Here is a 25,282-nt window from a genome sequence, read left to right on the forward strand (position 1 = left end):
CTACTGATTGTGTGTGTTTAAGTTGAGGTATACCTTTTCCAAGTAGTGACCGGCATCGATGGAATAGGCCTGGAATGGGAGGCAGCATTTGCAGCTGTCAATGCGATACATCGTCGTTTCTTTATTTTCGTTTTTAACCTTTTGGATTACTTTGTGATCTGCATGCAGGTGGGGGGGGTGGCGGGGGCGGGGGGGGGAGAGAGAGAGAGAGAGAGTGTGTGTGTGTGTGTGTGTGTGTGTAGGTTGCAGTGTGGGGATCTAGTCTATGATTGAGACTTGTGTTCAGAGTGTCCGCCGTGGATTTTTTTCTCAAGCACCGGGTTTTTCTTCGTGAGCTTTGAACCGTGATATCACCAAAGTGTTTCTCAGGCTTTGAAAGATACTTTTCTGGGTTAGATTACAGCAAGATTTGGGGGTTAAAAAAGTTGAATTTCTGGCCTGAAGAGTCATTATAACCTTTTACCTAGCGCTAACACTCACATACCTCAGGTTAAATAAATTTAGATATATGCTTAATGTTCTATAAATAGGAGCTCTTTGTTCCTTTGTCATCCTTGGCAGGACCAGAGGTTATTGATAGTCACATGTTCCTTTCTTTGTGGTAGGAGATCACCATGTTCTCCTAAAGTCCTGTTAGGAAGCAGAGGACGGACTGCTGTGTTTCACTGTAGAGAGGAAAAGACCTTGTCGTGTCCCTGTCGTCACGGGATTCTAGTATCTTGCCATGCCAGGGATGTGGTTTGAAAACTTGTTTTTATGGGCGTACCCGCAAAACATTATGCCCTGGAAAGAGGCAGGCACAGAAAAGAACGATTCTGTTTATACGAAGTTCTACAATGAGCAAACTGATTGGTGGTGAAATAAATCAGAAGAGTGGTTGGCAGGAAGTGAGAAAGAGGTATTGGTGGGGGTTGGGGGTAGCCCAGAGGAACTCCTTAGAGGGACATTTTCATCATGGCTTGGGTTACACAGTATTTGTCAACATTCGTAGACTGGTACAAGATGTTTTGCATTTCACGGTATGTACATTTCTCTAAAATGGAGCCTAATAGTTAATCATGTGCACGTTGAAATGTGTGGGAGTGAAGTGAACTGATGCCTACGCCGTAGCTGACCTGGATCAGAAAATGGGATGGACGGATGGATGGACGGATGGATGGATGGATGGATGGACGGACAGACGGATGGGATGGATGGGATGGATGGATGGATGGGATGGATGGAAGGATGGACGGACAGAAGGACGGACGGATGGATGGACAGATGGGATGGATGGACGGAAGGATGGATGGAAGGACGGATGGACGGAAGGATGGATGGAAGGACGGATGGACAGACGGGATGGATGGATGGGATGGATGGACGGACGGATGGACGGATGGATGGATGGGATGGATGGACGAATGGGATGGATGAATAGATGGATGGATGGGATGGACGGACGGACGGACGGACGGATGGGATGGATGGGATGGATGGGATGGATGGATGGATGGATGGATGGATGGAAGGTTGGATGGACGGAAGGACAGACGGATGGATGGACGGACGGAAGGATGGATGGAAGGACGGATGGACGGACGGACGGGATGGATGGATGGATGGACGGACGGACAGACGGATGGATGGACAGACGGATATGTAATAAAGCAAGTATACAGCAACATATTGCGATTATAAAATCTAGGTGCAGTAGAAAGAGATGTTCACTTTCAACTTTTTTTGGTATGCTTAAAAATGTGTTAATAAAATTTAGGAGGAAATCAAAATAATTGTTACTGCATTAAAAATGTTGTAGCTCTCCTACAAGAAGATGGGTCCAGATAAACCTAATTTAATCTGAAGTGCTGTCTCACATGTATTCACAATATTTAAAAAGATGAATCTTGCCAGAATTAAAAGACATACGTGATTCTTTGAAGAATTTCACTAATGCATAGAATTTGCAGTAACAGAAAAGAATCCTTTGACTTCCTCACTCTTCCTAAATCACAGCAGATTCCAGATTCAGAATCAATCAGTATTCTCCGCTGAACTCTAATTAACACTTAAACGTTATTAGTCACCAATGTGAAATCTTGATCGGAGATGACCTCAGGTATTCTAAATGTAAATAAAATTAGATTTAGATCCCTTTTAATTACCTGAGGTGCTGTGAGTAATTACAATGGCAATTGATAAACTTAATTTCTTATTAAAGGGGGAAAAAAAAAACCATGAAAAGTTTCTCTGCTAAATACTTAACTCTTCAGTGGCCATGGCCTATGCAAAAAGAATTTATCTAGATTTATGTGTTAATCATGTAGAATTATAGAGCGTTTTAAAAATTGTATGTGGGCCTTCAAATTCATCATGCATCTCCTAACTTCGTGGGTAGCGTTACTACAACCTCACAAAGGGCAAAACTTCCCCCAAAGGAACTTCATGTCGCAGAAAAGGGAGGTTTCTGGGAGGTGATCTGGTTAAGTAATAATAATGGATGGGCGCTGGGGAGAGTATTGGAATGACTTAATGCACAAAGCCCTGTTGAAGACCGAGTGGAAATCTGTTTTGTCATCTCATCCTTCTTCCTAATTGCGTCACAATACATTGTATAATTCAACCTGTGTGTCACTGTCACTTCTTCCAGTGCACAGGGCCACCGCTGCCGACTCATTATTAGCAGACCAGGGAGGAGAGGAATAATTTTCTGCGGTTCCAACCAAGACATCTTCTCTCCCCCACTTTAAGAAGAAAATGTCTTTTTTATGGAGATTGTTGTAAGGATAATTATTTCTGGAAATAGGAATTGTGGTGGATACGTCTATTTTTCTTAAAAGTTAAAAGCTGTTCGAAGGAGAGCGTGCCTGTGACAGGTGGAAAGATTAGAGAAGTTTCTGAACTCCTTTTTTCTGTTGGCGTGCATATCTAAAAATAGGAAGCAAATTAGACTTGGTAAGTTGTTCAGCCTGTATTAATTTAACTATATTAATTTTTTAAAAGAAAACCAATTATTGTACTTAACTGTATCTGTCTCAAGGTTCTTGGTTTCAAAATCTGCTTCTGGCCTTTACATCTTGCATTTCCCCTTACTTAGGACTCTTGCATCTCCTGTTCCTCATGTGTCTTGATCTTCTCATCTATTTTTCTTTACAATTCTGTGTAGTTTCTTTACTGAAATGATTTAGCATCATCAGTCTGGTATGCTGTCAGGTTTTTGGTAGTAGCTTTTTCTCTTTGTATCTTTTAAAATCCTTTGCCAGTCACTTCTGCATTCTGCCTTTATAGTGTGTCATGTGCCTTTGATATCCCCAAATTTATCTGCACTTATCTTAGGTCTTTCTTTCATTCCACTGACAATTTGTGTTAGTTTACTTTGTAAGCCCTAAGTTGGGCCTTTTAAAAAGGAGTCCCGTAGCCTCACCTGGTGTGGAAGAACATTGAGCAGCCTCACCGTGCAGATTAAAGACTTGTTGGGCGAGCCTTCACCTTCAGGGGGTGGCAGAAACATTTCTGCTCCGGGATCATCAACTTTCTCTGTGAGACAGCTTGATGAGTTGAGAAGAAGTGACAGGTTCATCTTTCCCCTCTTTGTTTCAGCCATTTATCTTTTAGATCCTTGCCTGCCATCTAAATTGTATTGCCAATTTACTGTGGTACTCACTTGCCTCGTCTTGGAAGAGGCTGATTTGCATCCAACTTGAGAGTAAGTGGGAGCGAAAGTTAATCATCTCCTGGCCTTTTGAGCAGATTTGCACTGTGTTTAATTGTAGCATTTGAAATGTTACATGTTTTCTAATGAGAGTCTGTATCCAACTCTGCCTTAACCTGTATCACAGGAGAATGTAACAGCGTCCTAGTCTAGAAAGCTCTGCTCTTCAGAAGCTCTTTAATTGATGTTTTTTTGCATATCTTTCTCCATTTCAGATTAACCTAAGCTATGTTAGCTGCTTTTAAATTCTGCCTACTTGTTTTCGATGACAATTTATTCAATTAAGTGGAATAATTAATAATGAATTGTAGTTGGGCATGGAGGGAAGGAGTACCCTCAGCTCTCCCAAGAGATTCTGAAATGTCATTTCATGGAGATTGTTGTAGGGATAATTATTTTTGGAAAAAGGGAAACAGCTTCAATTGTGATAGGTAAGTCCATTTTTTTTGGAAGTTAAAAGCTGTCCGAAGGGGAATGTGCCTGTGATGAGATCCCGTCTGTCTTCCTGTGCCCCGTGACGAGAAGAACACAGTGTCCTTACTTCTGAGCAGGTGAGGTCCTGAAGAAGCTCATCTGATTATGGGGTTCAGGAGACCCCTGGAGTTCCAGGCTGTAGTGAGAAAGCATGAGCTCTGTGATTGGTCCGCCTGGGCCGCCATTCTCTTCCCGTCTTGTTCTGTCTCTTGCATTCTCCTTGACCTCTTTTCCCAGCATACACTAGTTTTATCTCCATCAAACATCTTTGTGGGGGCTGTCGCCCCCCCCATCAGGGTCTTGGCACCAGCTCCTGCCTCTTCAATACATACTTAGGCAGTGCTGAGAGCTGAGCTGGCCTGGGTCTGTGACCCCTCAGACCTGTGATTAGTGGACTCCAGTTCTCACTTCTTGCCTTTGAGTTCTCAGACTTCTCCCCCTCCTGTTTTTGAGTTGAGCTGACAGGGGCTGCCTCCACCCTTTGCCGCTGCTTCCGAGGCCATATGGGTTTCCTGTATCATGAAAGCTTTTCTTCGTCGGATGCTAATGACTGCCTGTCCACAGGCTCAACACTGTCGCATGTCTCATTTATCCAGCTAAATTTTTCCTGCGTTAAGTGCCTCTTCTGTGTCTATGCAACATTCATAATTTTCTTAGTATTTCCCTCTTGCAAATTATTCCTCCCCCTCCTGCACCATAGAAACACACCTCTCTTTACAGCATTTTCTGTACCCCAAAGGCTGTCACTTACCAAACACGTTGGGAGAGAAAGCTGCTGACAAGGAGGGCAGGAGGTGGACTGGGTATTCTGGTTGGGTGGTTGACATTTTCCTGATGGTACAGCTGGCAGATTTGTCTGGATCTGAGAGTCTCCCACTGGCATATGATAGTTGCTCAGTGAAGAGTCAGTGAATGGGATGAGTGAGGGTTGCCATGAAGCATAGTGAAGAAACCTTGCCACGTTAAAGGGAAAAGAGCATTCTGGGGCCAAGAAGATGGTCAAGTACATTGTGGGACCAAGAGCAAGGCCAAGAACATTCTAGACTATGAGCATTCTGGGGCCAAGAAGATGGCCAAGTACATTGTGGGACCAAGAGCAAGGCCAAGAACATTCTAGACTATGAGCATTCTGGGGCCAAGAAGATGGCCAAGTACATTGTGGGACCAAGAGCAAGGCCAAGAACATTCTAGACTATGAGCATTCTGGGGCCAAGAAGATGACCAAGTATGTTGTGGGACCAAGAGCAAGGCCAAGAACATTCTAGACTATGAGCATTCTGGGGCCAAGAAGATGACCAAGTATGTTGCGGGGCCAAGAGCAAGGCCAAGAACATTCTAGACTATGAGCATTCTGGGGCCAAGAGCAATGTGGCATTGAGAACTTGACTGTGAGCATTCTGGAACCTGGAGTTTGACCAAGTATTCTACATTCTGGGACCTTCCTAGGCCGTTGGCATCAGCGCTGCAGCCTCTGGGTCATGCGTGCCTCACAGGTGTCATCCTGACTTACCTGTGCCTGATGGGTAGGACTTCCTTGAGTAGGGCAGGACATTTTGAAAGGTCGTGATCATACACAGTACTTAGCTCAGTAAGTACACAGAGAAGCAGAGCAGCGTACTGGGTCCTTAAGGTACAGCCAGCCACAGACACAGCTTAAGTCCTTCATGCTGGAGTGCGTACAACTTGGATGAACAAACTCCTGATCCCTGAGAATAGGAAAAAACCTAGACAATTTGAGGATTTTCACTGAGGAAAGTCCACCAGAAGGATAAGCAGCTAGGAGCCCACTAGTAAGCCAGGATGATGTGGTGTAGATCTTGGATGAGGGTGGCTGAGTTTGAAAACTGGAGAAGGCATGGATGAGAGCAATGCTGAGGGAAGGTGAGGCGGGGAGGGGAAGGGGGAGAGAAGGTGCGGTAGGGCAGGGGGAGGAGCCGGGGCTGGGGAGGGAAGGTGCAGCAGGGCGGGGACGGGAGGAGGAGGAAAGGTGAGGGGGGAGGAGAGGAGGGGAGAGAAGGTGCAGCAGGGCGGGGACGGGAGGAGGGGAAAGGTGAGGGGGGGAGGAGAGGAGGGGAGAGAAGGTGCAGCAGGGCGGGGACGGGAGGAGGAGGAAAGGTGAGGGGGTGAGGAGAGGAGGGGAGAGAAGGTGCAGCAGGGCGGGGAGAGGAGGAGGAAAGGTGAGGGGGTGAGGAGAGGAGGGGAGAGAAGGTGCAGCAGGGCGGGGAGAGGAGGAGGAAAGGTGAGGGGGGGAGGAGAGGAGGGGAGAGAAGGTGCAGCAGGGCGGGGAGAGGAGGAGGAAAGGTGAGGGGGGGAGGAGAGGAGGGGAGAGAAGGTGCAGCAGGGCGGGGACGGGAGGAGGAGGAAAGGTGAGGGGGTGAGGAGAGGAAGGGAGAGAAGGTGCAGCAGGGCGGGGAGAGGAGGAGAAGGAAAGGTGAGGGGGGCGGGGAGAGGAGGATAGGGAAGGTGAGGTGGGGGAGTGGGGAGAGAAGTGGGAGGGTCCATCTGTGCACATCCCAGTGTCTGGAACTGTCTGGTGGGCGTCCTGTTGGCTCATGAGACAGGACCCCAGAGGGGACGCTGGACAGTATCATTTGGAACCCCATCTCCTTCCCCAGATGGTAGGGGAGAAGTGCTGATGGAAGCAGGATGGAGCCCTCAGAGGTGTAGGTTCAGACTGACAGGAGACAGACCGGCTGCAGGGCCTCCCACATGCGGTGCCCTTCGGCTTCTCTTTCAGAGGAGGGAATGTTAGTGTGTTTGTGCTTCTGAGCACGGGATCCCTGGTCCTTCTGAAGCCTGGAGCCTGGCAAATGGTCAGCGGCCTGCTCCTGCCCTCCAGCCCAGGGTGACTGTGGGAATCAAACGTTCCTGATTTCTGGCAGCTTGACTTTGGGGTGAAATTTTAAGGAACCACTGTGCTGTGAAGAAATGCATGGAAGAGGAAGGGATATGTGTTTCCTGCAGCGTGACTGATGTCCCTTTACCACAAATCCTGCTTTACACCGTAACCGGATACACATATTAAACGTGAAATACGCCGTATTTGTTTGAGCACAGGGTTTTTGTTTTGTTTTTCTTAAATTATGTTCTTTCCCCTTTTCGAAAATCCAGCTGGCCTGGACATGGTAGAAATTTCCCCTCATTCTAAAATTCTGAAATTAATGTCAGCAGCCTTGACTTTGCTCCGTCCTGAAGGTAACTGTTTATTACAGTCGGCATTTAAATCCCCCGATTAATAGGAGCAATTAAACAATAGCTTCATTTCCAGCAAATTAACAACCCTAATAGGTAATTGCGACATAAATGAAGATAAATTTGTTTTAATACAATGAGATAAAAAGAATACAGACAAGAACTGAATTTCAGATTAAGAATTCAGACTACTTCCTTACTTCAGGAAAACTTAAAACTTCGCTAGAAGAAATTAAAGCAAGCTTGGCTTTTTACCAGTCTATCTTCGATTAGAGAGTTGTTTGCTTTAAAAAATATGTATATAGAGTCACATTTTGTGCTTTGATACTCAGGAGGTAAGGCATCAAAGGACTGCTTTGATATAGGTGAGGTAAGGCATCAAAGGATTACCACCCAGCAGCCGCGCTCTCCTAATGGCATGCTTGGGGCACAGCAAGTCCTAATGACTTGCTCGCACAGTTGATTCCTGGCCACAGCCTCTCATTAGGCTTTCACCGACAAGGAACCAAAAAGCAAATGCATAGAAGAGCATTTCCTGTTTACACACCCCTGAGTTAAATGTATGACCTGTTCGTCACTTGTAGGATGTCTTACCTTCCTCGTTAGTATTCGTTCTGATCGGAAGATTATTCTGATGGTATAGAATTTGTCCCGTTGTGATGTGGAAGTGCTTGGACCAGACTCGTTTGTGAATGCAGCATCTGTGTGAAGGATGGGTTGGAATGGGTAGATTTGGGGTGAATAGCTAAGTGCTGATTTTAAAGGTCGTGACCAAAAAAAATGATGAAAGCCTCTTCTTCTAGAACAACGATAATGAGTTTCTCCTTGTGGGGTCGCTGTGCTTACGGGGTTAAAGAAACATGGGTTAAAGAAACTATTAAAGTTTAGCTAAAACTGTATCACTGAGCGTGTGTCACCTTTTCAGAACTCATCTTGGTAGGTTCGAATCATCAGATGATATGTAAGTAGCCTAGAATTCTGTGTGCAGCCAAAGTATTAATCCAGTAGAAGGGTGGAGGGTTTTAGATATGCAAGTCTCGAAACAAAATATGTGTGTGCTTTTCAGGAAACAGCTGGAACCAGGCTGCTGAAGTCAGCAGCCTCCTCTCCCCACACCCCTGCACACTCCCCCTTTCCTGAGCATCCAGGTAGAAATGACCTGTATCTTCTAACCACCCCAGGTAGCTTTCCAAAGCATAGATGTCTTCACTTGTTGGACAATTTGAATAATCCCCATTGCCTTAAGGACAGGTCACACTTGCCACTCTTCTCTGCACATCAGGTCCTTAAAGCACGTCTAGTTGCCCGTTTTAGCTTCTCCCCCCACCTTCTCATAACCTTCCTACCCCAGCCCCGCTGTGGATCCATGCATTCGGGGTGTGCATGTCAGTGACCGGCAGGCCTTGGCCCTGGGAAGTTAAATACAGCATGGCCTCAAGCATTTCCCAAAGAGCTTCCAGCTCCATGGAATTGGCTCATTGTCTTGAACACGGGCCGACTGTATTCTTGAGTAGACAGCACAGTTTGGCAGGATCTCCAGAGGTATGTAAGTGCCAGGCCATGCCGTGGGTCCCATGGTTCGCTAATTGTCGTTAAGGAACATGCTGTAGCCAGAAAACCCAAGAGATGCTCACGGATGTATGTGTTTCCTTGCATGGCTGTGTTTTGACTTAGCTTTTTTTTTTTTTTTTTTTTTTGAGACGGAGTTTTGCTCTTGTTACCCAGGCTGGAGTGCAATGGTGCGATCTCGGCTCACCGCAACCTCCGCCTCCTGGGTTCAGGCAATTCTCCTGCCTCAGCCTCCCAGGTAGCTGGGATTACAGGCACGCGCCACCACGCCCAGCTAATTTTTGTATTTTTAGTAGAGACGGGGTTTCACCATGTTGACCAGGATGGTCTCGATCTCTTGACCTCGTGATCCACGCACCTCGGCCTCCCAAAGTGCTGGGATTACAGGCTTGAGCCACCGAGCCCGGCCTTGACTTAACTTTTCTTTAAACTCAAAACACAGATCATAGGGAAACACATTTCAGAGATGGGCTTGAGTTGTGAACAGTGTAGAGTACACGTCCTCTAGCGTTTAACTCTGAGATTTTCATGGTGAAAAAATCTCTGCTTCAGATTTCTCTTCACTCCTAAGTCACACATTCTGAACTACATAGATAATTTGGTAATTAATTTCTTCTTAATTAATAAGATAGTTTAATGATCACTCTAATTTAAAACTGAGTTGAGACGTGAGAGGATCTTTCATTTGTTACTGGAAGATTTACAGCCAGTAGTGGCTGTCATTCTTTATGGGAGGTCTCCAGGTAAGCACCCTATGGTTCAAATGGAAGAGCCCTTTCTTTTTCTTTTCTTTTTTTTTTTTTTTTGAGAAGGACCAGGGACAAACTGCCCCTAATATGCCTTGCCCAAACTCCTGACACACAGAGTCATGATAAACAATGAGATGGCACTGTTGATTTCTTTGCTTTGTTTTTTTGTTTTTTGAAATGAATTCTTGCTCTGTCATCCAGGCTGGAATGCAGTGGTGTGATCTTAGCTAACAGCTCACTGCAACCTCCACCTTCCAGGTTCAGGCATTTCCCTTGCCTCAGCCTCCCAAGTAGCTGAGACTACAGGTACATGCCACGTTGCCTGGCTAATTTTTGTATTTTTAATAGAGCTGGGGTTTCACCATGTTGACCAGGCTGGTCTCAAACTCCTGACCTCAGGTGATCTGCCTGTCTCAGCCTCCCAAAGTGCTGGGATTACAGGTGTGAGCCACCATGCCCAGCCTGGAAGAGCCTTTCAATGAAAGGTGAAGTAAATGTCACCTTTGGGTGGAGACACCAAAGCTAGAGACAAGATATGCAGTGCCCCCCAGCTGCATAAATTTAGCTTTTAAAATAGTTTTGTAGAGTAAAATTAAATGTTTAGTCTCATGCCAATTAAATTTCATTAGTGTGTCTATGGTGAACATTTGAAATGCTGTTTTACCGGAGGTGTCGTTCATACTTGAATTCCTACCTAGCAGTGCTCACCGGGAATTACTTGCCCTTCTCCTGAGCACTGGCCTCAGTGTGCTCCAGCTTTCCCAGTAGCAGAGGAATCCTCTCCCAAACGCTGTCTTGATTTATACCAAGTCCTTAGTTATCGTCTCATGGTGGCCCTTCAGTGTCACTGGAATCTATATGCTTTCTCTGTCTTCCTTGTTCTCTGCCCCTACTTTTCCCCATCCTTTGTGTGTCTTCTGGTACCCCACAAAGCTTTTGCATGGGATTTGTCTGAGATCTCTGCTTATTTCAGAAGAGACTGTGGCCCTTACCCAGTAGTGCTAATGCAGAGAAATACCAGGAGTGGACAAGCCATCTTCCCCAACATGAAAGAGCCCAGTTTTGCCAAGGAGCAATTGAAGAACTAGAAATAGAACAGTGTAGTGGTAAGATTTGCCTTTGAGGTCGCGCTGCCATGTGTTCAGGGCCCTTAGGATGCAGTCAGGGAGACTGATAGGGAAGCGGCTTTGGTCACTAGCTGTGGAAGGATAAGTCGTAGATCAAGGCAGTGGCCACGAAGATGAATCTCTGAAAAACTCTGGTGGTTGAACCAATAATTCGTTAGGTCTGTTCTGTTCATGCTGAGGAGTGGGTTGTGCCGTCAGTGGAGCTAGGCAGGAAGCAAGTCTGAGAGGCGAGGAGGCGCAGGCTGGGCAGTGTGGACGAAGGTGCCTCTGATAGATCCAAGGGGAGATGCTGAGTTGGTCATTGGCTACACAAGTCTAGAGGGCGGGATGTGAGGCAGAGCGCTTTACAGTGATGGCAGTGTCGGGAGCTCCTGGCACTGAGGTGGCAACTGAGACATTGGCGAGATTGCCCAGGCGGAAGGCATGGAAAAAAGAGGACGCCAGGGAAGCATCCTCACTTTAAGAACCAGCAAGGGAGGATGGGAAAGAGAAGTTCCAGCCAGAGGAAGAAAACCAGGGACTTCAGCGTTCATGGAAGCCCAAGGAGGATGCAGAAGAGGACAGGAGGGAGTGACCAGGAATGCCACATCCTGCTCAGAGGTCCTGAAATGTGAGCCTTAGCCCCTGGGCAGCTCCCAGTGACCATGGCAATGGCAGGCTGGGCCCAGGAATTGCAGAGAGCAGGAGAGGCAGAATCCAGCAGCATCCTGGGCTTTCCAAAAGGCCTGGCTGGGAATGGGGTGTGTCATACAGTGGAATTGGAGCAGCCTTGGGGAGTATCTCCTGTGTGCCAGTCACCACACTCAGTCCTTTTCATCATCTGGGTTAGTCACCCAAATAAAATTTAGAAATTGATGAGAAACTGAGGGTACAGGGCAAAAGAACACCTGATTTCCTGCTGTGGAAGCCAGGACAGTCTATTGGGGAGCTCAGGGAAGTGGGGTGTTTGATTGCCACATGGTGGCGTCATGAGCAGTTGTGCAGCTGTCGGACTGCCCTCGTGGACTCACTGCCTGGTTTTTTTCTCACCTGCAAAATGGAAGAGCTGAGAGGATGAAGTGAGTTAATAGATGGGAAGTGTAGACCACCCAGCCCTGTTCAGACTTTGAGCAGCAAAGAGGAGGAGCAGAGCCAAGATCTGCCCTGTTTATAGAGGGCACGAGGCTGGCCCGGAGGCTCCTCGTGCGACCAGAGGCTGTTTCTTGCCTCATTGTGTGTGATTTAGAAACAAGGTGGAAGGATAAATTGGGCCTTATGTCAGGGTTTAATGAAGTCTTGTTTGGGAGCTGGAGTCTTATTTTTAACCACTAATTAAAGGGTGCTGTTTAGTGCTACAAAAAAGAACATTTACAGTTTGTGGGGAAAGTAAATGTATACCTCACTTTTTTTGTTAAGTTCTTAATCTCTCTTTTTTTTAATTGAAGAATAGAAACATACATGAAAGTATACTTGGGCTTAAAAAGTTGTCACAAAATTATTCTCAGGTCATGAAGGGCCCATTTCCAGCCCCCAGAACTCCCTGCGCCCTGCCCCAGGCACCTGCCTGCTTTGCTTCCTAAAGATGGGCACACCTCTCCCTTCTGACCCTGTGGTGGGGCCGTCTTGGCTTTCACCTTCTACAGTGTACACACACACACAGGCACAAACACACACACAGACACACACAGGCACACAGACACGCACACACACACAGGCACACAGACCCACACAGGCACACGCGCACACACAGGCACACAGACGCGCGCGCACACGCGCACACGCACAATTGAAGGGGCTAGTTAAAGGTGTCTTTTCTCTGTTATCCAGACACAATTTTAAAATTATAGAGGAAGTGACTTAAAAGAACGCTGCGCATTGCTGTTGGAGTCTCAGAGGGTACTTGGCAGTGTCAGTAGCAAGGGCAAATGTTTTCAGTACCTGTTGACACTGATTTGGATTTAGGAGTAGCTCATGTGGGAGTCACAGCGACTTTGCTGCCAAATTTGAGAAAAGATGGAATCTCAAGGACAAAGCTTCCAGATTTTTTTTTTATTAATTTTTTTTGAGACAGAGTCTCACTCCGTTGCCCAGGCTGGGGTGCAGCGGCATGATCTTGGCTAACTGCAGCCTCCACCTCCCAAGTTCAAGCGGTTCTCCTGTCTCAGCCTCCCAAGTAGCTAGGATTACTGGCATGCACCACCACATCTGGCTAATTTTTGTATTTTTAGTAGGGACAGGGTTTCACCATGTTGGCCAGGCTGGATTCAAACTGCCGACCTCAGGTGATCTGCCCACCTCGGCCTCTCAAAGTGCTGGGATTTCAGTTGTGAGCCACTGTACCTGATTTTTTTTAAGTAAGTCCATGCAATTGTGTTTCTTACCAAAGCACCCACACACGTTTACATTGAACATATTTATGTCTACATATGTATTTATATAAAACAGCAAATTCATTTCTTGAATAATTAAATATAGACGGAAACTCAATGGTTAGGAAAAGCTTCCCAGACTGCATAGTCTGGGGTGAGATCAACATTTTAAACCTATTAATATGTAAATATTCTAAAGTTTATGAGTAATTAACGATTACAGTCACAGAAGAACAGCTCTGTCCCGTGACATTCCACCCATTTTCTTTGAGTTGTTTTTTTGGGGGTAGGAATGGACGGAGGGTTCCTCCACTCACAGACCCTCCCAACTTTCTTCCCTCTAGAAGCTCTTGTGAGCTTACTCAGCCTGCTGCAGAGTTGTTCAGGGATGGACTTAAGATGTCTCGGATGGGCCGGGCGTGGTGGCTCATGCCTGTAATCCCAGTGCTTTGGGAGGCTGAGGTGGGTAGATCACAAGGTCAGGAGATTGAGACCATCCTGGCCGACATGGTGAAACCCCGTCTCTACTGAAAATACAAAAATTAGCTGGGTGTGGTGGCGCGTGCCTGTAGTCCCAGCTACCTGGGAGGCTGAGGCAGGAGAATCGCTTGAACCAGGGAGTTGGAGGTTGCAGTGAGCTGAGACTGCGCCGCTGCACTCCAGCCTAGAGACAAAGCAAGACTCCGTCTCAAAACAAAGAATGTCTTGGATGGCAGTGGTCACACTAGTTTTTTTGCCTGTCCAAACAATTCATTTAGGGATGACTTTAGGCCCAGAGATTCCAGCCATCCCTGGGACATCGAGCAAATAGCAGCAATAGCAGTTGGCAAATTTGTGGCTGTTTGTGTAGTCAGTTTGCATTTCCAAGATGGGGGAGACATGGGCAAATGTTACAAAGTTGTCCCTTCCCTTCCTCTATTCTGCATGCTGCTGCTACTGTTCCTGCTGCTGCTCCTGCTCCTGCTCCTGCTCCTCCTCCTGCTCCTCCTCCTCCTCCTCTTCCTCCTCCTCCTCCTCCTCCTCTTCAAGTCAGATGCTTTTTGTTCTTCATTAAATAAGTTTTCCCTTATTCTTACCGGTTACCTTGTAGTTTTAAAGTAGGCTGTTCATTTTAGAACAATATACTTATAAATCATTTCTTTTCCATTTCTGTTTGGAAGCAGGAAGAGCATAGCAGTTATAGGTAGAGGGGAAATAGGACTAATATGAAAAAAAACAGTGGAGTTTAAAAACTACTACCAGTTATTGGAGGCCGTGACTGCGTTTTATTTTGTAATTGATATGGTAGAACAATAATTATATGGACAGAAGAATTTTAGCAGTTAACAATGCTAGATGCTCATACTTTATGCATCCTGTCTGTAGTATGATGAGAAGCTTTGTTGTAAAAATGTTCTCTTTACTCGTGAACTGACTCTTCTGGACTCCAAGTAGGAAGGATAGAACAAACATTCATTTCTGTTTGAAGTTTCATAAAATAGGGGTTTTAATAACATATTTGACTTGTCTTAGAAACTGACTCAGATCTTCCCTTGGCATGGAAAACATTTATAGAAAATGTCTACGAATCTCTCAAAGCATCCGTCCTCGTGCTGTTTAATTCTGACAGCTGTGCATTTCTTACGAGGGTGAAGTCAGTGTGGTCATCGGGCTGAACAGTAGCCACTCTGAGGCTGGGAGTAAAATCAGATTTCAGTGTAGTTGATTATCAAAGCCCCTTTTTGCTATTTTTCAAAAAGAAAGTAGCAATACTTTAGCACTCACCCAGGCAATTAGGATTTTTGTCTGATTTACTTTTGGTTTTTGCAATTTTAGTATACCTAGACCAACACATTTTGCATCTGTTGAAACCTTAGATTTTATCTTTGAGTTCACATAATGACTTTTAAAATATTCTAATAAATGTCTTCAAGACCCCAGATCAATATGCCAATGGTTCTGAAGTGACGGAGTGCTGCGATATTCCTCTGTAATTTAAACATGATTAGCTGATGAAGGTTATGATCAATACACTACCGGAAGATAAATTAATTGATACCATCCTTTCAGGATGATAAGAGGCCTATTGGAGGTGGGATGTAACTAATGAAGCCGCTTCTTCATCTCCGTGAGCCATTTTTTATAGATTGCATTTTCACTTAATCATATTTATACTGTCATTCATTTACATGAAGCCCGTAGGCTGTGGACAAACCAGTTTCTTATTAAAATTTTATTCATTTGGAAAAGAAATTATCTGCAAACACTATATGGGCCCCGTCTATATTAGCACCTATTGCTGGGGAGAGAGGATGTGTTCCTTTCCATGGATATCTTTGAAAATAGCAACTACCTAGGCAAAGACAAGGATGGAATATCATTGAACTTAATTACTGCTAGACCCCAAAGACACACATCTATTCAAATAAAAACTGTATTTACTCTGCGGTAGTGACACCTATGGGTGTAGGAAGAGTTTTCTAATCGTTGGCTTCCTTTCCAATTAAATTCAGTGTGCTTTATCAGTGAGCCTATTTGCCAAGAGAAGTTATGGCTGGTTGAGTTTAGATTTGTATTGATTAAGATAAACTTCCAATGTGTTCAGTCATATATTTAAATAAAAAAGGTCTTTGATATAATTACATGTCCTTGAGTATAATTCTATATGATAGCTGTTCTCACTCATAGGTGGGTGTTGAACAATGAGAACACATGGACACAGGGAGGGGAGCGTCACACACTGAGGTCTGTGGCGGGGAAACTAGGGGAGGAACAGCAGGGGGTGGGAGTTGGGGAGGGATAGCATGGGGAGAAATGCCAGATATAGGTGACACAGAGGAAGGCAGCAAACTACACTGCCATGTATGTACCTATGCAACAATCTTGCATGTTCTTCACATGTACCCCCAACCTAAAATGCAGTAATATGTATGTGTGTGTGTGTGTGTGTGTGTGTGTGTGTGTGTGTGTGTATGTATGTATATGAAGAATTCTTTAGGCTTTGGGGAAAATAAAAAAGATTTTTGTTTTCCAAGGGGTTTGGTTAAATTGCCCTGCCTTATTTAGGATTATTTTTGTTCCAAGTAACTGGAAAAATTAGAATAACTTTTTTTTTTCCTTTTTATTGCATTTTAAGTTTTGGGGTACATGTGCAGGACATGCAAGATAGTTGCATAGGTACACACATGGCAGTGTGATTTGCTGTCTTCCTCCCCTTCACCCACATCTGGCATTTCTCCCCCTGCTATCCCTCCCCAGCTCCCCCCACCCCCCGCTGCCCCTCCCCTAGAATAACCAAAGGAGATAGGTGTGTATTTTTTTTTTTTGCTTCCCATTCTTCTGAGGTGGTCTGTGCAGGGCTGCTGAGGCCCTTGTGGAGTCAGGGGACCAGAGGCAGAGTCTGGCTTCATCTCTCTCCCACGTGGCTTCCATTCCCAGTGTCACCTTGTGTCCCACGACACTGCAGAGGCTACGTAACATTTGTGCATTTCAGACATCAAGTAGGAAAAACTTAGAAGAATATGGGCAAAGGGAAGCTCTCTGGGAAGATCCCTGAAAGCTGCCCTGTGATCCTTCTGCTCTCATCCCACCGGCCAGAGCTTGTGTACCTGGCCATGTCCAGCTGATTCGGGGTCGGGGGTCGGGAGGAGGCTCTGGAAAATGTCGTATTTATTGTGGTTGTCTTGTGCTCGGTGAAACAGCAGGAATGCTATTACCCTGAAAAAAGGAAATAACAGATTCGACAACAGACTGATGATCTCTGCTCTGTTCCTGAATTTGGAAACTGATTCACATGGATTTCCTTTTGTCTGTGTGCCCACCAGTTGCCCAGAAGATTGTTGCCACGAGGAAGAAGCAGCAGCTGTCCATAGGCCCCTGCAAGTCACTCCCCAATTCTCCCAGCCACTCCTCCGTCTGTTCGGCCCAGGTGTCCGCCGTGCACATCAGTCAGGTACGTTGGGCGACGTGAGAAGTCGGACCGAAAGACACCTTAGCAGCAAAGAGAACGTGCAGACAGCGTTCCCAGCCAATGCTAAGATTAAACTTTTTTTTTCTTTTCAACTTTATAAGTAACAGCATGTTGTAATTGACTTAACATTTTCTTCAGAAACTGCTGTGGCCAACTGATTTTTATGGGAATCATTCTTTAATGTTTTCGTCTTCATGCTGCCTGTGTTATGAGGCATGCTGGCCCAGGGGTGGCGGGAGGTGTGTGCTGCGGTCCTCGCTGGTGATTTAAACCACCCTGCTCTGGTCATGGTCCTCGTCTGCTCATAGGTTGAACAGTTCTGAGTGAATCTTAATGGCCAATCTCGCTTTATCTTTAAATTTGGTAGCGGCATTCCGTTGTAATTACCATCTCCCTCAGGTCCCATAGGCACCACTCTCTTTCCATAACAACATTTTGCAAAATTATTTACTTGGAAGCAAATGAAATAATTGTCACTTTGAAGAACCGAAACCAAAAACCTCTTAAGGAAACAGTTGGCTTTGTTTTTGCCTGTGCTTGCTTTCTGATTATGTTTCTTGGGCAGGCATTCCGTTGGCACTTTTTTTTTTAAGGATATGGTGAAAAGGTTTGGTGTAACGCTTTCAGTTTGCGTGGGAAGCCAGTAAATTATGGCACGTGTTGTCAGAGCCTGGAAAGGTACAGTCATGAGTGTTAATGTTGGCTGGGCTGAGTGGCACATGCCCATAATTCCAGCACTTTTGGGAGCTCAAGGAGAGCAGATTGCTTGAGCTCAGTAGTTCAAGACCAGCCTGGGCAACATGGCAGAACTACATTTCCATATCTATAAAAAATAGAAAAATTAGCTGGGTGTGGTGGCCTGTACCTGTGGTCTCAGGTACTTGGGAGGCTGAGGTGGGAGGATCACCTGTGCTCAGGAGAAGATCTAGGCTGCAGTGAGAAGATTAGGCCATTGCACTCCAGCCTGGGTGACAGAGTGAGACCCTGTCTCAAAATAAAAAACATGTCTTCACTTGCTATGTTTAATTTTCTGTGAGTCTTGAAATATTTTTCAAGAGCACTCAGATTTTCCCAGTGTCGTTTTCAGAATGTTGGTTGTGGTTACTGATCTAGAGCAGTGGAGGAACCGTAGAATCCATGGAAGCAACACTTTTCATTTTCAGAGGAAAGAGAAACCATCAAATTTGAACTCTCAGAAACCTTCTGAGTTAAAGACACTTCTTTCTCTTCTGTTGCTTTCCTTAGAAGACACTACTGAGAAAGATGATTGGCATATTGCAGGAAGAGGCCCCGTAGCCTTGATGCTGACAGACCTGGCAAAGCCGTAGACACAAGTCAGCCTATCTCACGTGTCCCTTCCGTGGGGTTCCTGCTAACTTGTTGGTTATGACCTTGCGTCAGTGGAGACCTTGGGTTCCTGAGTGTTGTTAGTAAAACCTTGGGTTTTAATCATTTCAGACAAGTAATGGCGGTGGGAGTTTAAGCGACTATTCCTCCTCCGTTCCATCGACTCCCAGCACCAGCCAGAAGGAGCTTCGGATCGACGTTCCTCCCAGTGCCAACACGCCCACGCCCGTTCGCAAGCAGTCCAAGCGCCGGTCCAACCTTTTCACCGTGAGTGTCAACCCTGGGTGGAGATTTGAGCGCCATTCTGAAGAGTGTCCATTAACATAAACCTGGTTGCGTGATTCAGTGGTATTTGTAGAATCTCAACTATATCAATGGGAATAGCATTGATTTCTGTGGAACGCTGAGAAAATTATGAGAAGCAAAGATTTGGATGTCGAGTAGAATGGGAGTTTCTTGGTGTGGACGGGTACAGATTGTTATGTCAGAAATGAAGAGCTGTGGGTGTGTATAAAGGCACTTGTTACCCTGTGGCTCCAGCTAAAGACATGTCACACTGGATACAAAGAGATGGCAAAACTCTGCCAAGATTCCCAGATGTGTGTCTCTAGCCATTCAGATGATGATAAGCTGTTACAGTCCACAGGCCCTCTTCTGCTGCTGCTGAGGTGCCTCTGGTGGAGGCGGGGGATGGGGAGATGCCTTCTGGAGGCTCATTGCCATGAGGCTTTCCACTTGGTTTCTTTTCCCTTTTGAGACGGGGAAAAAAAGGAAGTCTGCCTAGACTGGAGTGCAGTGGTTCAGTCCTCAAATCCTCCCACTTCAGCCTTCTGAGTCCCTGGAACCACAGGCATGCATCACTGTGTGTGGCTAATTTTTTTTTTTGAGAGCCGGAGTCTTACTGTGTTGCCCAGGGTAATCTTGAACTCCTGGGCTCAAGCCATCCTTGCACCTTGGCCTCCTGAAGTGCTGGGATTACAGGCATCAGCCATAGTGCACAGCCAGCACGTTTAGTACTTAAAAACTCTCTGGGTGATTAAGATGCAAAGAATCCCTGAACTACGGAAGAGACAAAAATGCTACCATCCTGTCTCTCCCCTGTGCCCAGCAGACATTACCAATCAATCTGGAGTCTACACAGTTGGGCCCCAGACTCCAGGCATAGCTGCTGTCAGGTGACTGAAGCCCTTTGACTTGAGAAGAACGCTCTCTCCCTGGATCACCTCTGTGCATGACTAGTATATGCTTTTTAAATAGTGGGCCTCAACCTGGGTGGTTTTGCTCTCCAAGGACATTTGGCAGTTTCTGGAGAATCTTCGGGCTGTTACCGCAGGAGTATGAGAGTGGGAAGGTAAGGTACTGCGGACGTCTAGTCCTGGGTATCAACCAAGGGTGCTGCAGAGCATCAGCAGATCGGCCCCTCGCAGCAGGGAATGCCCAGCCCCCGGGTCAGTGGTGTCCTGTTTTAAACCATCTGACTTGCATTTTTGGTTGATCACTGCTGACCCAGACGCAAAGCTTAATATGTCCTATTGGGTTAAAGGAAGACTCTATAGGGGTGACTGGGAGTCTGATTTGCTGCCCCTTTGTGAAGAGGAACTTGATGTGATGTTACAGTTCCTGCCACATCTGGGAGATCCCCTGTCTCTCTGCCACATATCCGAGGCAGTCTCTCACTGGGTACTCATGACTGTGGAAGTGGTTGCCAACAGCACACACCTCCTCCTCCCCAGCCTCCCCTTGCCTTTGCTGGGTGTCTTGCGCCAGATCAGCTCCCACAGAGGCCAGTGCTGGGCAGCAGGGTGAGGACTGATCAGACAGACCAGGCTCAGACCCTGGCCTCCACTGCTGACGGATGTTTGACCTTAGGCAAATTACCTGACCTCTCTCAGCTGGAAACCATAGTACTTGGGGCTGCCGGGAAGACTTCCTGGAGGAGACAGACGAGACCTGGTGGCATTGCTTTTGTTATTTTCTCACTACCGTTGATACTATAAAATGATTCCTGGTAGTGTCAGGCATATGCGATAGATGAGGAGGCAGGTATATAGGTTTCTGCAAAATACAGGTGAGTATCTCTCATGCTTAAATTAGTACATGGATAAGATATTTTATTGGACAGTTTCTTCAGACACACCAAGAACAGCAGTAGTCACCTAAATAAATAGCTGCTTCCCAGCTCTGTCAACCACCTGCAGCCCCTCTCTACACCCAGGCTGGGGGGCTCTGGGTTGACGTGTTTCCTCCCAGAACAGGCTGCACAGTGACTCGGTGGCTGGAGAAACCAATCACCAGAGCTGCAGCTGGACTGAGAGAGAATGGGCTGTGGGCAGGCGGCCCGTGCCCTGGAGGAGGGGCAGGCTCATCATCCTGGTAGTCGAGAACCTTCTGTCTCTCTGTTAAGGGAGTGGAGTGGGGCGAGCATTCATTCCCAGACACCTTCTGAGGGCTACATTTACTGCTTGTTGACTTTGCTTTGTCTTCTAAGGAGAGAAATTTAAAAACCACAAAATATCTTTAAAAATGGGAATATTTATAAGGAGAATATTTGCCACCTTCCCATGCCCTTCCTTCATAAGCTCTGGAACTGGCGTGTGCCAGAAGGTAGTATCCCACTGGGCAGTGATGCTGGTGATGGTGGTGATGGTGATGATGGTGGTGATGGTGGTGATGGTGATGGAGTGATGGTGGTGATGGTGGTGAAGATGGTGATGGAGTGATGGTGGTGATGGAGTGATGACGATGGTGATAGTGGTAGTGATGATGGTGATGGTAATGAAGATGGTGATGGAGTGATGGTGGTGATAGTGGTGAAGATGGTGATGGAGTGATGATGGTGATAGTGGTACTGATGATGGTGATGGTAATGAAGATGGTGATGGAGTGATGGTGGTGATAGTGGTAGTGATGATGGTGATGGTAATGAAGATGGTGATGGAGTGATGATGGTGATAGTGGTGAAGATGGTGATGGAGTGATGATGGTGATAGTGGTAGTGATGACGGTGATGGTAATGAAGATGGTGATGGAGTGATGGTGGTGATAGTGGTAGTGATGATGGTGATGGTAATGAAGATGGTGATGGAGTGATGGTGGTGATAGTGGTGAAGATGGTGATGGAGTGATGATGGTGATAGTGGTAGTGATGATGGTGATGGTAATGAAGATGGTGATGGAGTGATGGTGGTGATAGTGGTAGTCATGATGGTGATGGTAATGAAGATGGTGATGGAGTGATGGTGGTGATAGTGGTAGTCATGATGGTGATAGTGGTGAAGATGGTGATGGAGTGATGGTGGTGATAGTGGTGAAGATGGTGATGGAGTGATGGTGGTGATAGTGGTGAAGATGGTGATGGAGTGATGGTGGTGATAGTGGTGAAGATGGTGATGGAGTGATGATGGTGATAGTGGTGAAGATGGTGATGGAGTGATGGTGGTGATAGTGGTGAAGATGGTGATGGAGTGATGATGGTGATAGTGGTGAAGATGGTGATGGAGTGATGATGGTGATAGTGGTAGTGATGATGGTGATGGAGTGATGGTGGTGATAGTGGTAGTGATGATGGTGATGGTGGTGAAGATGGTGATGGAGTGATGATGGTGATAGTGGTAGTGATGATGGTGATGGAGTGATGATGGTGATGGTGGTGAAGATGGTGATGGAGTGATGGTGGTGATAGTGGTGAAGATGGTGATGGAGTGATGATGATGGTGATAGTGGTAGTGATGATGGTGATGGTAATGAAGATGGTGATGGAGTGATGATGGTGATAGTGGTAGTGATGATGGTGATGATGGTGATGGTGGTAATGAAGATGATGATGGAGTGATGATGATGGTGATAGTGGTAGTGATGATGGTGATGGTGGTAATGAAGATGGTGATGGAGTGATGATGTCGTGATGGTGGTAGTGATGATGGTGATGGAGTGATGACGATGGTGATAGTGGTAGTGATGATGGTGATGGTAATGAAGATGATGATGGAGTGATGATGATGGTGATAGTGGTAGTGATGATGGTGATGGTGGTAATGAAGATGGTGATGGAGTGATGATGGTGATAGTGGTAGTGATGATGGTGATGGTGGCGGTGATGATGGTGATGGTGGTGATGAAGATGATGATGGAGTGATGATGGTGACAGTGGTAGTGATGATGGTGATGATGGTGATGGTGGTGATGAAGATGATGATGGAGTGATGATGGTGATAGTGGTAGTGATGATGGTGATGATGGTGATGGTGGTAATGAAGATGATGATGGAGTGATGATGGTGATAGTGGTAGTGATGATGGTGATGGTGGTGATGAAGATGATGATGGAGTGATGATGGTGATAGTGGTAGTGATGGTGGTGGTGGTGATGAAGATGATGATGGAGTGATGATGGTGATAGTGGTAGTGATGATGGTGATGGTGGTAATGAAGATGATGATGGAGTGATGATGGTGATAGTGGTAGTGATGATGGTGATGATGGTGATGGTGGTGATGAAGATGATAATGGAGTGATGATGGTGATAGTGGTAGTGATGATCGTGATGGTGGTAATGAAGATGATGATGGAGTGATGATGGTGATAGTGGTAGTGATGATGGTGATGGTGGTAATGAAGATGATGATGGAGTGATGATGATGATGGAGTGATGATGGTGATAGTGGTAGTGATGATGGTGATGGTGGTGATGAAGATGGTGATGGAGTGATGGTGGTGATGGTGGTGAAGATGGTGATGGTAATGAAGATGGTGATGGAGTGATGATGGTGATAGTGGTAGTGATGATGGTGATGGTGGTGAAGATGGTGATGGAGTGATGATGGTGATAGTGGTAGTGATGATGGTGATGGTAATGAAGATGGTGATGGAGTGATGGTGGTGATAGTGGTGAAGATGGTGATGGAGTGATGGTGGTGATAGTGGTAGTGATGCTGGTGATGGTGGTGAAGATGGTGATGGAGTGATGATGGTGATAGTGGTAGTGATGATGGTGATGGTAATGAAGATGGTGATGGAGTGATGGTGGTGATAGTGGTGAAGATGGTGATGGAGTGATGGTGGTGATAGTGGTAGTGATGATGGTGATGGTAATGAAGATGGTGATGGAGTGATGGTGGTGATGGAGTGATGATGGTGATAGTGGTAGTGATGATGGTGATGGTGGTGATGAAGATGGTGATGGAGTGATGGTGGTGATGGTGGTGAAGATGGTGATGGTAATGAAGATGGTGATGGAGTGATGATGGTGATAGTGGTAGTGATGCTGGTGATGGTGGTGAAGATGGTGATGGAGTGATGATGGTGATAGTGGTAGTGATGATGGTGATGGTAATGAAGATGGTGATGGAGTGATGGTGGTGATAGTGGTGAAGATGGTGATGGAGTGATGGTGGTGATAGTGGTAGTGATGCTGGTGATGGTGGTGAAGATGGTGATGGAGTGATGATGGTGATAGTGGTAGTGATGATGGTGATGGTAATGAAGATGGTGATGGAGTGATGGTGGTGATAGTGGTGAAGATGGTGATGGAGTGATGGTGGTGATAGTGGTAGTGATGATGGTGATGGTAATGAAGATGGTGATGGAGTGATGGTGGTGATAGTGGTGAAGATGGTGATGGAGTGATGATGATGGTGATAGTGGTGAAGATGGTGATGGAGTGATGATGATGGTGATAGTGGTGAAGATGGTGATGGAGTGATGATGGTGATGGTGGTAGTGATGATGGTGATGGTAATGAAGATGCTGATGGAGTGATGATGGTGATAGTGGTGAAGATGGTGATGGAGTGATGATGGTGCTGGTGGTAGTGATGATGGTGATGGTAATGAAGATGGTGATGGAGTGATGGTGGTGATAGTGGTGAAGATGGTGATGGAGTGATGGTGGTGATGGAGTGATGATGGTGATAGTGGTAGTGATGACGGTGATGGTAATGAAGATGGTGATGGAGTGATGATGGTGATGGTGGTGAAGATGGTGATGGAGTGATGATGGTGATAGTGGTAGTGATGATGGTGATGGAGTGATGGTGGTGATAGTGGTAGTGATGATGGTGATGGTAATGAAGATGGTGATGGAGTGATGGTGGTGATAGTGGTGAAGATGGTGATGGAGTGATGATGGTGATAGTGGTAGTGATGATGGTGATGGAGTGATGGTGGTGATAGTGGTAGTGATGATGGTGATGGTAATGAAGATGGTGATGGAGTGATGGTGGTGATGGTGGTAATGAAGATGATGATGGAGTGATGATGGTGATAGTGGTGAAGATGGTGATGGAGTGATGGTGGTGATAGTGGTGAAGATGGTGATGGAGTGATGATGGTGATAGTGGTGAAGATGGTGATGGAGTGATGATGGTGATAGTGGTAGTGATGATGGTGATGGTAATGAAGATGGTGATGGAGTGATGGTGGTGATAGTGGTGAAGATGGTGATGGAGTGATGATGGTGATGGAGTGATGACAATGGTGATAGTGGTAGTGATGATGGTGATGGTGGTGAAGATGGTGATGGAGTGATGGTGGTGATAGTGGTAGTGATGATGGTGATGGTAATGAAGATGGTGATGGAGTGATGGTGGTGATGGTGGTAATGAAGATGATGATGGAGTGATGATGGTGATAGTGGTGAAGATGGTGATGGAGTGATGATGGTGATAGTGGTGGTGATGGTGATGGAGTGATGATGGTGATAGTGGTAGTGATGATGGTGATGGAGTGATGATGGTGATGGTGGTGAAGATGGTGATGGAGTGATGATGGTGATAGTGGTAGTGATGATGGTGATGGTAATGAAGATGGTGATGGAGTGATGGTGGTGATGGTGGTAATG

General features: G+C 46.1%; 1 protein-coding gene across 15 annotated transcripts in view; it reads left to right on the plus strand.

Moving 5' to 3' along the window:
* The window catches only part of AGAP1 (ArfGAP with GTPase domain, ankyrin repeat and PH domain 1), a 639,539-nt gene that overhangs the window by 289,233 nt on the left and 325,024 nt on the right, over positions 1–25,282 (plus strand). For all 15 annotated transcript variants that reach the window (XM_054258069.2, XM_054258070.2, XM_054258072.2 and 12 more), the window contains 2 exons: positions 16,954–17,081; positions 18,558–18,713. In XM_054258069.2, the coding sequence (XP_054114044.1) occupies positions 16,954–17,081; positions 18,558–18,713 (284 nt within the window). The remainder of the gene's footprint in view (positions 1–16,953; positions 17,082–18,557; positions 18,714–25,282) is intronic.

This window comes from Callithrix jacchus, chromosome 6 (genome assembly GCF_049354715.1).
Source record: "Callithrix jacchus isolate 240 chromosome 6, calJac240_pri, whole genome shotgun sequence".
In the NCBI taxonomy this organism is placed as follows: domain Eukaryota; kingdom Metazoa; phylum Chordata; class Mammalia; order Primates; family Cebidae; genus Callithrix; species Callithrix jacchus.